This window comes from Rhinatrema bivittatum, chromosome 6 (assembly GCF_901001135.1).
Source record: "Rhinatrema bivittatum chromosome 6, aRhiBiv1.1, whole genome shotgun sequence".
NCBI lineage: Eukaryota > Metazoa > Chordata > Amphibia > Gymnophiona > Rhinatrematidae > Rhinatrema > Rhinatrema bivittatum.
In genome coordinates, this window is record NC_042620.1 from 185,035,293 (window position 1) to 185,050,646 (window position 15,354).

At 40.9% G+C, this 15,354-nt stretch overlaps 1 protein-coding gene across 1 annotated transcript in view; it reads left to right on the forward strand.

The window, feature by feature from the left end:
- FAM117B (family with sequence similarity 117 member B) overlaps positions 1-15,354 on the forward strand; it is a 511,577-nt gene that overhangs the window by 211,504 nt on the left and 284,719 nt on the right. Inside the window, exon 2 of the mRNA XM_029606287.1 lies at positions 13,651-13,802. Coding sequence (XP_029462147.1) covers positions 13,651-13,802 — 152 coding nt within the window. The remainder of the gene's footprint in view (positions 1-13,650; positions 13,803-15,354) is intronic.

Sequence of the window (15,354 nt, forward strand, 5' to 3'; positions counted from 1 at the left end):
CTCCTCCCTCTGTGTTAGTGTATGCCTGCAGGGAAAGATACACCATGTTTTCCCTATATTTGCCGGGCTGTGGCCAATACTGCCTTTAACTTTCGTGCTTTACTAGGTTGCCCAAAGTGCCTTCTTGCTCACCTGACCGATCCTGTAGACAGGATGGATAGCCTTGCTCTCGACAGGATACAGTTTGGGTAAGCTTCAAGCCTAACTTCTCTCCCTGCTTGGGAGTTGGGCTAGTGATCTGTTGCAGGGGTTGCTGTTTTTCATTTGAAATTTTTGATGCTGTCCTACATGGTCAACTAGGTCTGGTGCTTCGGCATGTAGGGTCTGTCTCAGGCCCTGCCATTGTTTCTGATTCTCCAAGTGTTGCTTTGACTTTTCTGCCCATTGTACCTTTCAGTCACACATGAGCACACTTCTGCAGAGACAATTTCTTTCGGATATCAGTGGACTGCAGTTTCTTTCTAGGGAGTTCTCAGTCCCCAGTTGGAATTTTGGTTGTCTTCTAACACCGAAGGAAACTATGCAGTCTTCATCCAAGAGTCCTTCTCTTGTTTACATCTCTAGGCTTTTATCTGTACCCAGAAGGTTCTAGGTCTTCTTCATTGTCAGGGTTGTTAATCCGAAACCCTGCTTGTAATGTTTTCCTTGATGTAGTATATGCTTCTGCTTGCACTCACATCACTCCCCTGTCTTAAGTGCCTCTGCTATGCATGAGGGTTTTGTCTGTTGTTTCTATGGTTTTTCTTTGTAGTACCCAACTCTTCTCCATCCTGGACCCCATGTGGCTCGGCTGCCTCACAGGCAGAAAGGAGATGGGCAGTGCTTCTGAACTGTGCAGTTTCCCGCTTTGTCCTGCTTGAACAGCCTGTAGCCAGGGATTCACCCATGTGTGAAGACTATCATTTTGCTTGTCTTCTGAGAAAGCAAAGTTGCTTACCTGTAACGTTTTCCAAGGACAGCAGGATGTGAGTCCTCACGAAACCCACCCACCTCTCCTGGGAGTTGGTTGCTCCATGTATTAGTTATATCATTGACTGAGGGACTCTGCCTAGGGGGTAGGGTGATGACTGCAGCTGCACATGCTCAGTAGGGTATGTTTGAAAGTTCTAGATTCTTGGAGATCAAAGTTCCGTGCCGGGCTCCATCTGATGAAGTCACCCCTGTGTGAGGACTAACATCCTGCTGTCCTCTGAGAACACCTCTTACAGGTAAGTAACTCTGCTTTCTATCTAATCTGCCTATCCACATCAAATACTCAGCTCTGTAATCCCTACTATTCCCTCAGAGACCCATGCTTTCTTTAATTCAGATAGTCCTTGTCACTACTACCACGAGCACTGGGGATATGTTGAGGATGTTGGGCCTTGTGGCTTCATCTGTCCATGTAATTACCATAACACGTCTCCTTACGGAGAATCCAGTCGACCCTTAGATCACAGTGACTACAGGCCACCAAAGAACTGCAGTCTAAATGACTCACTCACAGGCTTCCTGCTTTTGATACATTTGAGAGAGTTTTTATTATGAGTTTTTGCTTCTAAGGCCAGCTTCTTTTCAAATTCTTTTAGCAGCCTTAATGTTTTACTTCTATCTTGCCAATGCTTATGCCTTTTCATATTTTCCTCAGGTGGATGCTTTTTCAGTTTTTGAAAGAAGTTCTTTTGGCTAAAATAACCTTTCACCTCACCTTTAAACCATGTTGGCAGTCCTTTAGCCTCCCTTCTACTTTAATTTTTTTTTTTTAAATTTAATGCTTGAAATACATCTGGACTAGGCTTCTAAGATGGTATTTTTAGAGTGACCATGTCTGATGTAAAGCCTTAACCTTTGTTGCTGCACCTTTCAGTTTTTTGTAATTTTCCTCATTTTCCTCATTTTCCTCATTTTATCAAAGTCTCCCTTTTGAAAGTTTAATGCTAGAGTTTGATTTACTTAATATGCTTCCATTAAGATCCATTAAGTCAAATTGGATCTCACCATTATCACTGTTGCCAAGCAGCCCCACCACCGTTACCTTTCGCACCAAATCCTACGTTCCATTAAGAATTAGGTCTAAAATGGCTCCTCCCTCTTGTCTCTTCCTGGACTGCTCCATGTAGCAGTCATTTATTTCATCTAGAAACTTTACCTCTCTGGCAAGTCCTGATATACCGTACCCAGTTAATTTTTGAGGTAATTGAAATCTCTCATCACTACTGTGCTGCCAAATTTATTAGCCTCTCTAATCTCTGTTAGCATTTCATTGTCCATCTGTTCATTTTGGCCAGGTGGATGGTAGTATACCCCCACCACTACACTCTTCCCCATCACACATGGAATTTCCACCCATAAGGATTCTACTTTGCATTTAGTCTCCTGCAGGATTGTTATCCTGATGCCATCCCTAACATAAAGGTCTCTGAGGGACCAGTTATGTCTACCTCTTCATTCAGTGCTATATATTCTAAGTCTTTCATCTTACTTTTTAGACTTCTGGCATTAGCATACAGACATTTCAAAGTATGTTTTTTGTTTGTATTAATCTGCTTATCACTTGATAGGGGGTATTTTGGAATCTTTTAACTCAGGTGGTTCTTTACCTATAGTCATGTGGGCTACTATTGCTTTTATTAGAACTTCTCCATGGGGGTACCCTAACTTTATTATTTTACTGACCTTTTAAGATACTTCCCTCTAAACCATTCACTGTTGAGCAACTATTGGCTTTCACCCATGTTCTAATTTGAAAGCTGCTCTATTTACTTTTTGAAGGATAGCACCAACAGCGTGTTTCCACCCTGGTTAAGATGGATCCCATCCCTTAGGACTAGGCTTCCCCTTCTCCAAAATGTTGCACAGTTCCTGAACCATCATCTCATGTATGCATTGAGATTCTGGAATTCTGCCTGCCTGTAGGGTTCTGTGCTTGGAAAGGGAAGCATTTCAGAGAATGCTACCTTCAAGTTTTTGGATTTGAACTTTGTACCCAGGAGCCTACATTTGGCTTTTACATCTTCCTATGTCGTTGGTGCCCACATGGATCATGATAGCCAGGTCCTCCTCAGCACTGTCTAAAATCTTATCTAGGTGATGTATCAGGCAGGCAAGTTACGAAGAGATCCTTACATCCACCATTCACCCAGCTAATACATTCCTGATGATTGAACTGCAAATAACAGCCAACCCAATACTTTCATTCTGGCACTAGCCCTTAGAGACTCATCCTCAGTGCGAGAGGATAATGCATCGACTGGAGAACAGGTCCTGCTACAGGATCACTTCCTGCTATACCAGGGTAATGCTCTCCGACTAGGTGACCTTGTTCCTTCAAAGCTGCACAGGGGCTGCTGGACTGGATTTGATACTTGGCTACTATGTCCCTGATGGTCGTCTCTATCTACCTCTCTGCCACAGCTTCTCCAGATTTGCCACACTAGCCTCCAAAGATCAGACTCGTTCTCTGAGAGCCAGGAGCTCTTTGCACTGGGTGAACAAATGCAACCTCTCACCAAATAGTAGATAGTCTTACATGTGGTACTCTGTGCAAAAGACTGGAAGACCCCCATCTCATTGCTAGACTTCTGTCTGTATCTTCAGATTGTTCAGTTCTTAGATAATTTTTTTTTTTTTTATATTTATAATTTTTATTGATTTTCATACTGCATTTGACAACACAATTCAAAAAAAAGAAAATATACATATCAATATAATAATTCGTATAATCATAATCATTCGGAAATTAACATCCTTATTTAAGAATCATATTTCTTGTAGAAATAAAACATTTTTATGATTATACATCCATTTATAAGGCAATGGGGAGAACCATAATTCTTAATTCTAGGCAGGCAAGAAATTGTAAATAATAAAAAAAAAAAGAAGGTAGGTCAATATATACCTCTATAACCCGTGGGAAGTTCAGGTAGCATTATTTAAGGCAATTCGGGAATCAAGAAAATTACGTAAATCTTGTGGATCAAAGTGCACATATCTTTGAGAGTTGATTTTTAATACACATTTACTAGGATAACGAACAACCATATATGCACCCAGGTTTTTAACTTCCTGGGCCATACGAAGAAATTGTTTTCTACGAATTTGCGTATCCCTGGATAAGTCCGGATAGATCCAAACTTTCTCACCTAAATAGGTTTTATCCCTATTTCTCAAAAATAACCTCAAAATAGTGTCTCTATCTGAGGAAAAGACAAATCTAATACAAAGAGTTCCCCGAAACTCAATTTGTTCTTCCATTGACTGTTCCAGGAAGCCCGTTAGATTTCCCAAATCTTGCGATTGTATCTCCATATCCTGTTGTTTTCCTGCCTTCTTCCCAGTATTTACATAAAAAATCTTTTCAATAGGTGGTATACCTTCCATAGGTAATTGCAGATTTTCCTGTAAATATCTTTTAAGTTGTTCCAGAGGCGAGATCAACTTTACACAAGGAAAGTTCAGTATTCTCAGGTTTTTATACCTGGCCTGGTTCTCCATATTTTCAATTTTCCTTGTGTTATTCTTATCAGATTTTATTAATCCAGACTGGACTTCCTTTATTTGATCCATTTGTTCTTGTACATTTTCAATTTTTTCTATATGTTGATTAACAACAGGGTCCAATCTTTGTATTTGCAACTGCGTGGATGAAATCATAGATGACATATTCACTATTTGGGTTTTTAGTTCTAATAACACTGTCCAGACATTCTCCAGGGTGATATTTTGCACTTGATCCGAGAAAGTAGGTAGAATAATGCTTACCGGGGCTTCTCGGCGGCGTTCGTGCCTATCTTCCAAGGCCGCCGCCATTTCTTCCAGCCTCTCCAGCGTAGATGTTTGCGGTGCAGCTTTAGGATCTTTTCCTCCAGCCTCACTCGGCCGCAATTGCTGAGAATTCGCTGCTATCGCTGCTTCCGGACCTATCTCCACATTTTTATCCCCCTTTTCCACTCCGTAGGGGCCAGGTGCCACACACACTTCGGACTGGGCGTTCTGACCCGGAAGGAGGGATTGTATGTAGGTCGGAGGCTGGGGAACCACGGGAGCTCCGGGGCTTAGAGTGGTATTCAAGTCCAAAGCCGCTGAAAGTTCTTAGATAATTTAGGTTGTTATGGGACTTGGGATGCAGAACTCAAAAGACCTTTAAATTTATGTGATGTGTTTAATATTACTTTGGCAATGACCTGCAAGGGGACAATTTAATTGATAAGGGCTAGGTTATTCCCTTGACTTAAATTAATCTGTGATTCATTTTTTATGTGAAACTATTTCTTGACTTCCTATGTGGGATAACAGTTTATAAATCGAGAAATGATCATGGGGTGAATGGGAGGGAAGTAAAGACACTAGAACAGAAATTATCTTCCTCCCTGGTCTCTCTCTTTTTGTTTTTTAATTAATCAAAATACACGCACACACTCTGACACTAGAACAGAAATTACCATGGTTAGAACCCAAACTTCAATGAGCATAGGGAGGGTGGACTTTTTGCAACACTCCTACTTATTCTTGGTGGTTATAGGGATTTTTATGAAACTTGGTAATAAGAGAGAAAAAAGGGTTTAGGTTTTGGCTTAAGTATTGATCTTGTAAGAAGCAAAGTGGAAGAGGGCAAAGCCTGAAATGGCCTACTAGTAGAGATAATGGAAGCCATCACTTACAGATTTTTGTCATACTTGGGACAGATAATGGGAAGAAGGTTGAAGTTTGGAAAGAAGGTTGAAAGTTGGATAGAAGACATAGGGGAGGGGAGAGTTGGTGTTGGTTTACATATGGAAATTTGTATTTTTAACTAACCAAAGTGGACAAATCCTCAACTGGGCAGACTGGATGGGACATTTTCATATTTATCAGCCATCATTTACTTTGCTAATATGAACTCTTTCTTGGGAAAGACCCCCTCTGCCTCCCGTATAAAACTGCCCAGGGGTACTATAACCACACTTTGGAAATCACTATCATAGTGTACAGCTAGCCATTTATGGTATATAAGTAAACAGAAGATGGTTTTCAGAAATCTATCCTAAATTGTGCTTAATGTTTCTGGATTTTCTGATAGTTCAGAAGCTAAAAATCTTACCTGTTTCCTATGATAAGGCATAAATATAATTAGTGTGTAAAATGACAGTGGTATGTAGACAACAAAGGAAATCAGGAGTGAATATCAAATCAAGCAATAAAACTCCTGAGATTACTGAATTATACACACTATTATTGTTCTGTAAGAGGAAAGGAACTGAGGACATATCAATGACAGAATCCAAGCTCAGGTAGTTCAATCTCTGGTCCAGAAAACCTTATTTTTATTCATGATCAGTATTTATACTTATATCAATTTTTTGTTTTATATAAATACAAACTTGAGCCCAGTGTCTTACTTTTTGTGAATAGTTACTTTAAAAAGTCCTCAAAGTGTTCCATTTTTTATTGCAAGATCTATTTCTTGCTCAACAGCCAACACCGGATTGCTGCAAATCTGAATTTTTAAATCAAAATGCTGACATTGCCAACATTTCATCATAACAGCTGCGTCAGGGCATAAAATAATTTCTGCAAAAACACACTTGGTCAATATCAAATCTGTGAGTTACTTTTATATAAAAAATAAGCATGGCATCTGGAGTTGATAAAACTTGTTTTCCTTATGTCTATGCCGGCACAAGAAATCACCACATACCATTGCATTTATATTCTCACAGGAGATTAAAAAATGTATCTAATCACGTCTTAAAACCTGTACGGTGATTGGTTACTTGTATAAAATGTATACTTGCATGACCAATGATCTTGCTCAAATAGTTCATATCATAGCTTTTCTTAGAATTGTTTTTAAAGCCTAGGTTCTAGAATTGATAATCTTTATAATTTTTCTAGCCTTTTTCTTTTATGCTTTTTTCTTAAAATGGTGACAGACTAGCAAAATCTAGCCAGACATTTTCTATAGAGCTTATATCGTTCTAATGTACAGACATTCATTCTCATCCTTATGCCGCTAATATCTCCTGTTGAAAATACCATTTACCCTAGAGGTTATGTGCCAAGTTTCTCCCCATGTAACCTGATCCACGTTTTATGCCCTGTTCTTTGTAATTGCATTTCACATGCCTGTTTTTCAGTTACAATGTAAACCGAGATGATATGTAAAATTTACAGGAATCCCGGTATAAAAAAATGTTAAATAGAGCAGTTTGTCACACTAATGTACTTTGCTCAGTGTTACTATTAAAGAATTCAGTTCCTCAATTTGCTATCTAAAAATCCATTTTTGTTCTAATCTATATAAATTCTGATTTCTATCTCCTCCCCTTGGGTGTTGCAGGACATGATCGATCGAGAACCACCGTCTCCCTCATGTCAGTGTTCCATTATCTCTAGTTTGCCTGTGCTGCCCACACGGTCATCGTCATAAGTGACCCAATGTTTTGCATGTTGACATGTCATTTTAGGTGTCATGATGATGATGATGATGATGTGGGCAGTATCAGCATGAGTTGCTGAAGACAGGTACAGATGCCTTTAATTTGTATCCTGCAATGCTGGATAATTAGATCAAGGGTGGCATGAGTGGTGGTGTTGGCTGGGGGATAGTTTGCCCAAGTGCCTGTGATTTCCTCCTCTTCCCTCAGAGCATGATGTTGAGAAGGAACAGATGCAGGCTAATGAGAAAGAGAATAGGCAATCTAACAAAAAAAGAAAAATCAGAATTCCTTCAGCTATTAACAACTGAAGGGAATCTCTTGTCTTTTCTTCAATCACCCATCTTCGTGCTCATTAAAAAAAAAACAAAAAAAAAAGAATATTCTGTGGAAGCTTGGCAGAGTAGTGCGGGCGGTCACACTGCTGGAACACTGTGACTTGGTGAGTAACCTGAGTCCCATGTTATATTTTATTTTGGTATTTTCATTGGGTTGGTTTTTTTTTGTTTTGGTTTTTTACCTATGCTTTCTCCTACTATTGCTGATTATAGCTAAAATTCTCTGACACTGTACCTGCTGTTTTACCCCTCTTTAATTGTGCCTTGGGCTATTTTTTGCCACTATATCTGCTGCTTTGTTACTCCTCCTCACTTGAACTCCAAGGGGGGGGGGGGGGCCCTTAACTGGCACTTATAGACAAGAGCTACTAATGTGGCCGCAGTACAAAAATGCTTGCCCGCCCATGATCTATAGGTATTCGGTTTTTCAGAGTATTCCTGATCATACTGTGAAAGCTATACATTTCATATTTTTTAATCAATGACTGGAATCTTGTAACTGATCACTTTAATTTAGGGCTGTGTTCAGGGATAACGCTTTATGTACAGCAAAATATTATTGACATTTCCATTTACTCTGGGTGACCTTGGTAAAGTTATTTTACCTTCTTTTGCTGTATTAAACTTTTTCTAATGGAAAGCTGAAGAAAGATTCAGGCAATTTTGACATTGAAATTGGTATCCAGGCCATCCACCCTCTGTATAATTTAATTTATTGAAATTCTGAATTTGTAATGATATTGTATGGATGAAAAGTGCTTTCGAAATCCTGCTTATTAGTGGTGTAAGATGCACTTTAGTACTTACTGAGCCACTATTAGATGCCTGATTGCATGTTTGCACCCCATAGTTCCACAGTATGGTACTAAATGTTTTAGTCCTAATTTTGTTTAATTGGATATGAAATGAACAAGATTACTTTTTTAAATGTGATGGGCCTCTGCTATAGTCTTTCTGTTTAAAGAGAGTTGCATACTATGTATTAGACATTCTTTGGTAGTAATATTCGCCCTATGCCAGGCCTTTTTAAATTTTCTTTGGAACCAGCCTAAAACATTAGGGGCTGGTGGCTGAGAAGTCTTTCAACTTCTCTGTTGTCCTCACTGTTGAAGAGCCTGGGGGTGGGGGAGGTTGGGAGGACAACATTGGGTTCCCTCCTCAGAGCCACAACTCTTTTAGGGCCTTATTTACTAAGGCTATTCTCCCATTCTGTGTGTGTGGGGGGGGGGGGGGGGGGGGGGGAGGGTTACAGCCAGATCCCCTCCCCTTCAAGCATATTGTCAGCAGCATGTCAGTGCCCTTATGATAGCTGTTGTTGAAGCTATTTGCTTCTTTGCTTCGCTCTCTATTGTCCAGATCCCCAGAAATCTCCTGTGTCCCCCTACCTTGTCCCCACCAATCTCCTCCTCTCTCTTTCCCCTATCACTCTATCCTTATGCAGTATCTCTGAACCCTAATCCTTGTCCTCAGTCCCAGCTTCTACCTGCCCGCCCCCCCCCCCCCCCCAGCTCTCCTTTACCCCTGGATAGTCAGCTCCAGCCACCCTCTCAGCTGGCTTAAGCCAGCCACACCCCTAGACTCCAGCCTGTTACTTTTTCCCTCTCACCTTGCTTGCTACCACTGCAGTGGAAAGAGCTGTTCTCTTCCTGTTTATCATGGGACACTCTGTTAGTTTGAGCTACTTTGTGCTCAAATTCCAGTAGAGGTCTGACAAGTGGTAGTTAGAGCAGGCCTCAAATTCAGGATATCACAGTGAAATTGCTAGTCAACATGATAACCTGATACCTGGAATTTGCAAGCCCTGCCCTGTGAGATAAAAATAAATGTGTTCAGAAGCCTATAGTAATCTTCTGGTATTATAAAAAGCATAAAAGCAATGTTAGTAGCAGAGTTTCAAGTGATCTTACACTTTAATGAATTCTGTTGATCCATATTGGTTATGATGTAGCCAAAAGCATCGCATACTGCATGAAAATGCAGTGTAGTTGCAGTGGAATGTTTTTGTAACACTGTTGTGATCTTATTTACAAGGATATCTTGAATTTCTATATTATATTCAAAGTGGATTACAAGTTTCCACATATGTAATAGTTAAATTAAAAAAACAATAAACAATCGGACAAAAAAAGATATAAATGCTCTGTATGAAATTAATCTGCTCATGGTAGTGCTTCATAGCCTGAGAAAACAAGTGAGTTTTTAATGCTTTCTTAAAGTATTTGGATAACAAATGGAGTGTAGTGTTTCAGGTATAAGGCATATTCCATATACATGGATCTACAACAGAGAAAGCCTTGTCTCTGGTGATAGTTAGATGTGCCAGCCTTGGTCAAGGTATTTCTAGTAACATTTCATTGATGCTCCAAGCTTTTTAGGGGAACTTTTAGGGGCACAGTGTGTAGAATTTAGAAACAATAACATTTTATTTTATTTATTTAAATTCTTTTAATATACCGATGCTCAAGACCAGGTCTTATCGTACCGGTTTACAATGAACTAGGGGGAAAAAACCAGTTAACAATGGAAGCAAGAAATTACATTATAACAGGGAATGTGGAACTTGGTTGTTAGAGAAAAGGATAGGTTAAACAATTTCTAACTGGAGAAACAAAGCAAATAAGCAGAAACGTGAGTGTTTACATGGTAAGCATTATATACAAAATTACGTGGTGTGTAATATAAGGCAAGTTATATTAAAGTGCAGTTAGCCGAGAAATAGTTCCTTTTTTGAGTTGCTGAAGGAGGCCGCAACCGCGGGGTATGTAACTGTGGGGGTGATCCTGCGGTTTCTTCAGGGGTATGCTTGGGCGAACAGCCAAGTTTTTAATTTTTTTCTGAAGGTGATATGGCAATGTTCCTGGCGGAGATCTGGCAGAAGAGAGTTCCAGTGATGCGGACCGGCAGTTGATAGAGCACGTTTTTCAATGGTGTTGTGGAGAATGGACTTTTTTGGGGGAACCTGGAGGGAATCTCTGTATGCAGATCTGGTGGGTCTTGCAGAGGCGTGTGGTTTGAGGGGTATGGTAAGCTGGAGCGAGGATTCCTGAAATAAGGTTTTGTGGATAATAGTAAGTGTCTTGAAGAGAATTCTGTGGCGAATGGGTAGCCAGTGGAGTATTTTTAGAATCGGGGTGATGTGGTCCATTCGGCGAGAGTTTGTGAGGATCCTGGCTGCAGCGTTTTGCAGCATTTGAAGAGGTTTGGTAGAAGAGGCCGGGAGACCTAGCAACAAAGCATTACAATAGTCAATCTTTGAGAATAGTATGGCTTGAAGGACCGAACGGTAGTCGTGGAAGTGTAAAAGAGGTCTTAACTGTTTTAGTACCTGTAGTTTATAAAAACCTTCTTTGGTGGTGTTGTTGATGAATTTTTTGAGGTTCATTCTGGAGTCTAGGAATGCCCCCAGGTTTCTCACTTGACTTGTTAGTGGTGTGTTGGTATTGAAGGCTAGCGGGTTATTATCATTAGGGGAAATGATTAGCAGTTCGGTCTTGGACGTATTGAGTACGAGGCATAGACTTGTGAGAAGGAGGTTGATGGTGTGGAGGCAGCTATTCCAGTAGTTTAGGGTGTCTGAAACTGGATCCTTGATGGGGATTAGGATCTGCACATCGTCTGCATAGATGAAGTATGTGAGGTTGAGATTATTGAGGAGTTGGCATAGGGGGAGAAGATATATGTTGAATAGGGTCGGCGAGAGAGAGGAACCCTGGGGAACTCCTTGTTTGGCAGCTACAGGGTGAGACTCTTTGTTGATTATTTTAACTTTATAGTATCTGTCGCTTAGAAAGGATTTTAACCAGAGGAGTGCAGCCCCTGAAATGCCTATTTCCATCAGACGGTTGATGAGGATTGTGTGGTTAACTGTGTCGAACGCTGCCGAGATGTCTAGCAGGGCTAGTAAGTATGATTGACCTTTGTCGAGACCCAACAGGATGTTGTCCGTTAATGAGAGAAGGAGAGATTCTGTATTTCTGCATTTCCTGAAACCGAATTGCGATGGATATAGTATGTTGTGGGATTCGAGGTAGTCAGTGAGTCTGGTATTGACCAGCTTCTCCATTAGCTTGGCTATGAAAGGTAGGTTAGCGATAGGGCGAAAATTTGTGGGGTTAGATGGGTCCAAGTTGGGTTTTTTTTAGTAATGGTTTCAGCGAGGCTGTTTTTAAAGCATCCGGGACAGTACCGTTTGAGAGTGAACAGTTTATGATGTCGGCCAAAGGTTTGGCGATGATGTTAGGGATTGTGAGAAGGAGTTTGGTCGGGATTTGGTCTATAGGGTGCGAAGAGGGCTTCATTTTCTTGATGATAGATTCTATTTCCAGGGATGATGTAGTATCAAAAGATTCTAGAGACCATTTGTGTGTCAGTGGGGCATGGTTTTGGTCAGGAGGAGGCTGGGAGTTGGGAATGGGGTTGGAAGATAGTAGCGGGATAAGTAAATTTTTTATTTTGTTGTCGAAGAAGACTGCCAGCTCGGAGGATTTGTTTTGTGCTTCTTCTTCCGGGATGGCTGGAGGAATAGGGGTGGTGAGTGTGGCAACATATGAGAAGAGAGTTTTTGGGTCATACAGGAAGCCGTGTATTTTTTTGGCGTAGAAGTCCCTTTTGGTACGAAGAATAGTGGCCCTATAGTAGCTCATTGTGGTTTTGTAGGAGGCCCGTGCAGTGGTGGTGGGATTCTTCCGCCATTGTTGTTCTTTGTGTTGAAGGCTTTGTTTAAGTGTTCTTAATTCTGATGAGAACCAGGGTTTTTTTGTTAGTACGGGCAGGATTAATATGTTTGGATGTCAAGGGGCATAATTTATCAGCTGCTGCGTGGGTGATAGTTAACCAGGAGTTCATGGCGGTGTCCGCATTTGTGAGGTCCAGGTTAGTTAGTTCCTTGGTGAGCGTGTTGCTGAGAGCATCCATGGAGCATGTTTTTCTAAATTGGATCGTGGATTTGGTGTTGTTGGTGGTGGGTTTTTTCTTTATGGATATTTCAGTTTCAATAATCGAGTGATCTGACCAAGGGATGGGGGTGCAGGTAGGAGGATAAGTGGTCAAGATCTGGTCATTCGTAAATATTAAATCTAGCGTGTGTCCTGCTTTGTGCGTGGGTTTGTTAATGATTTGTTTGAAGCCCATGGCCATGAAGGAGGAGAGGAGGGCTTCGCAGTTGGCTGAAGGGGATGGGGAATCAACATGAATGTTGAAGTCTCCTAGCAGGATCGCTGGTGAGTTGGTATTGATGTGTTTGGCTACAAGTTCTATGAGAGGCGATGGGTCGGAGTCTAGGAGCCCAGGCGGGGCATAGATGAGGCAGATTTGGAGTTGAGTGGATTTAAATAGCCCGATTTCGAGTTTGGTTGAAGTTTTAATTGAGTGCTGGGTTAGTCTTAATTCTTTTTTTGCAGCTAGCAGTAATCCTCCCCCTCTTTTTTTAGTTCTGGTGATGGAGAAGAAGTCGTATAGCTGAGTTGGTAATTGGTTGATTAGAGGTGTGTCTGTGTTTTTCAACCATGTTTCAGTTATAGCACACAGGTCCGGTTGAGTGTCCAGTAGGTAGTCGTTGAGCAAATGGGATTTTTTTTGACAAAGATTGGGAGTTGAGGAGGGTTAGTGTGATTAAGGATAGACCAAGGAATTGGTTTAGAGGAGAAATCATAATGGGGATCAGGGATCTCTTAGTACGTTGTGTCTTGGGTAAGGGTGAATTAACTCTGTTGAGGAATGAGTGCGGAATGATAGGGATAGGGAGGGTTTGCATCATGTTGATTAACTGGTGAGGCTGGATGACTGTTGGAGCGGCTGTTTTTTTTAGTTGATAGTAAGTATAATTTCTTGCTGTTTAAACTTAATATACTGTAGAATACACAGAAGGCAAGGTCTTCATTTAAGAATATACATTTTTATTTACATTTTTCTTTTTGTAGCTGAAAAACCACGCCAGCCTTCAGCAAGCCCTTCCAGTATTATTCGTCGTACATCCTCATTGGATACCCTTGCTGCCCCTTACCTCTCAGGACATTGGCCTCGTGACAACCATGGGCAGTTGGCTCCTTGTATGAGAGACAAATCCACACAGGTAAGTTAGATTTTTCTGTGGTTTATAATCTTGGGATTGTATGTTTTTTTTTGTTTTTTTGTTTTTACTTATTTGTGCATGCGTGCTAAGAATTGTTTCCTACCTTATTGTTTTCATAGAAACATAGAAACATAGAAATGACGGCAGAAGAAGACCAACCGGTCCATCCAGTCTGCCCAGCAAGCTTCACACATTTGTTCTCATACTTAACTGTTTCTCTTGGCTCTTAGTAATCTTATGTTCTAATTCCCTTTTCACCCCCACCATTAATGTAGAGAGCAGTGCTGGAGCTGCTTCCAAGTGAAATATTAAGTTTGATTAGTTGGGTAAGCGGCAGCATAGCTCTCTGCCATGAAGCAGAGGGCAATGCTGGAAATGTGTGAAGTATCAGTTTTTCTTTTCCCCTGTCATTGAAGCAAGGAGTCATGCCGGACATGCACCGAAAGTGAAGAATGCCTTGAAAGTCACATTAACTATCATCAAATATTGAAAAGCCTAATAATTGGTAATACCTATAAGCCCATGAACCCATCCCTGTTTTTTTTTCTTTTTTTTCTTTTCTTTTTTTTTTTTTTTTTTTTTTTTTTTTTATTTAAAGTTTAAAGGAGGCCGAAGCAGTACAATGAACATACAACCAAAAATGACACATACCATCACTAACTTCCGTCTCCCTCGTTTTAACATGGTGGTTAAATGAAAACATGTTAGCAGAGTAACATACTCATCGACCAAGATTGGCCCCGGATCCCCCCCATTACCCCACCCTCCCTCCCCCTTCCCTCTCGACAGCAAAATACTATCCGGTGTTATAGGACTTTACATCCCCCAGAGAGAAACAGCAGAAAGTAAGAAGGATCAGTTGTAAGATAAAAAGCATAAGACCACCCGTCCCCCACCCCAGGTTGCACGTGAGCCTCTGCCCCCCCCTTCTCCAACAAGGTCTGTTCGTCATTGTCTAAAGCTCAACTGATAGCCTCAGAAGGCCCAGACGTTTGGACTGCAGCTCTAGACCAGTCCACAAACGGCTGCCATCTCAACCGGAAGCGTGAAAGTTTCTTCTGTTTAATTGCCGTTAAATGCTCCAGATGCTGAATCTGTGTCAGCTTTGTGACGACTTGCTGTCTCGTTGGTGCCTTTTCTTGTTTCCATGTACGTGCGATCAGCGATCTGGCTGCTATTAAAATTTGCGTGAGTAAGTAAAAATGTTCATATGACTCATTTGTGAGTTGTAAATTTAAAAGAAACAATGCTGGTGTTAGTGACAGTTTGGTGTTAGTAATGGATAAAATCAAATCGGCAATATCCCGCCAAAACACAACAATTACAGAACAAGACCACCACATATGTAAATAGGTGCCAATCTCCCCGCATTTCCGCCAGCACCTATTGTCCCATTTAACAGAAAAGGTATGCAACTTAGAAGGAGTAATATGCCATCTATATAGAAGTTTATACCCCTGCTCCACTATCTGAGCCGAGATAGAACTCTGCTTAATCTGTAGAAACCCCTCCCTCCAACAGGAGGTGCCTCGAAGCTCAGGGATATCTTCTT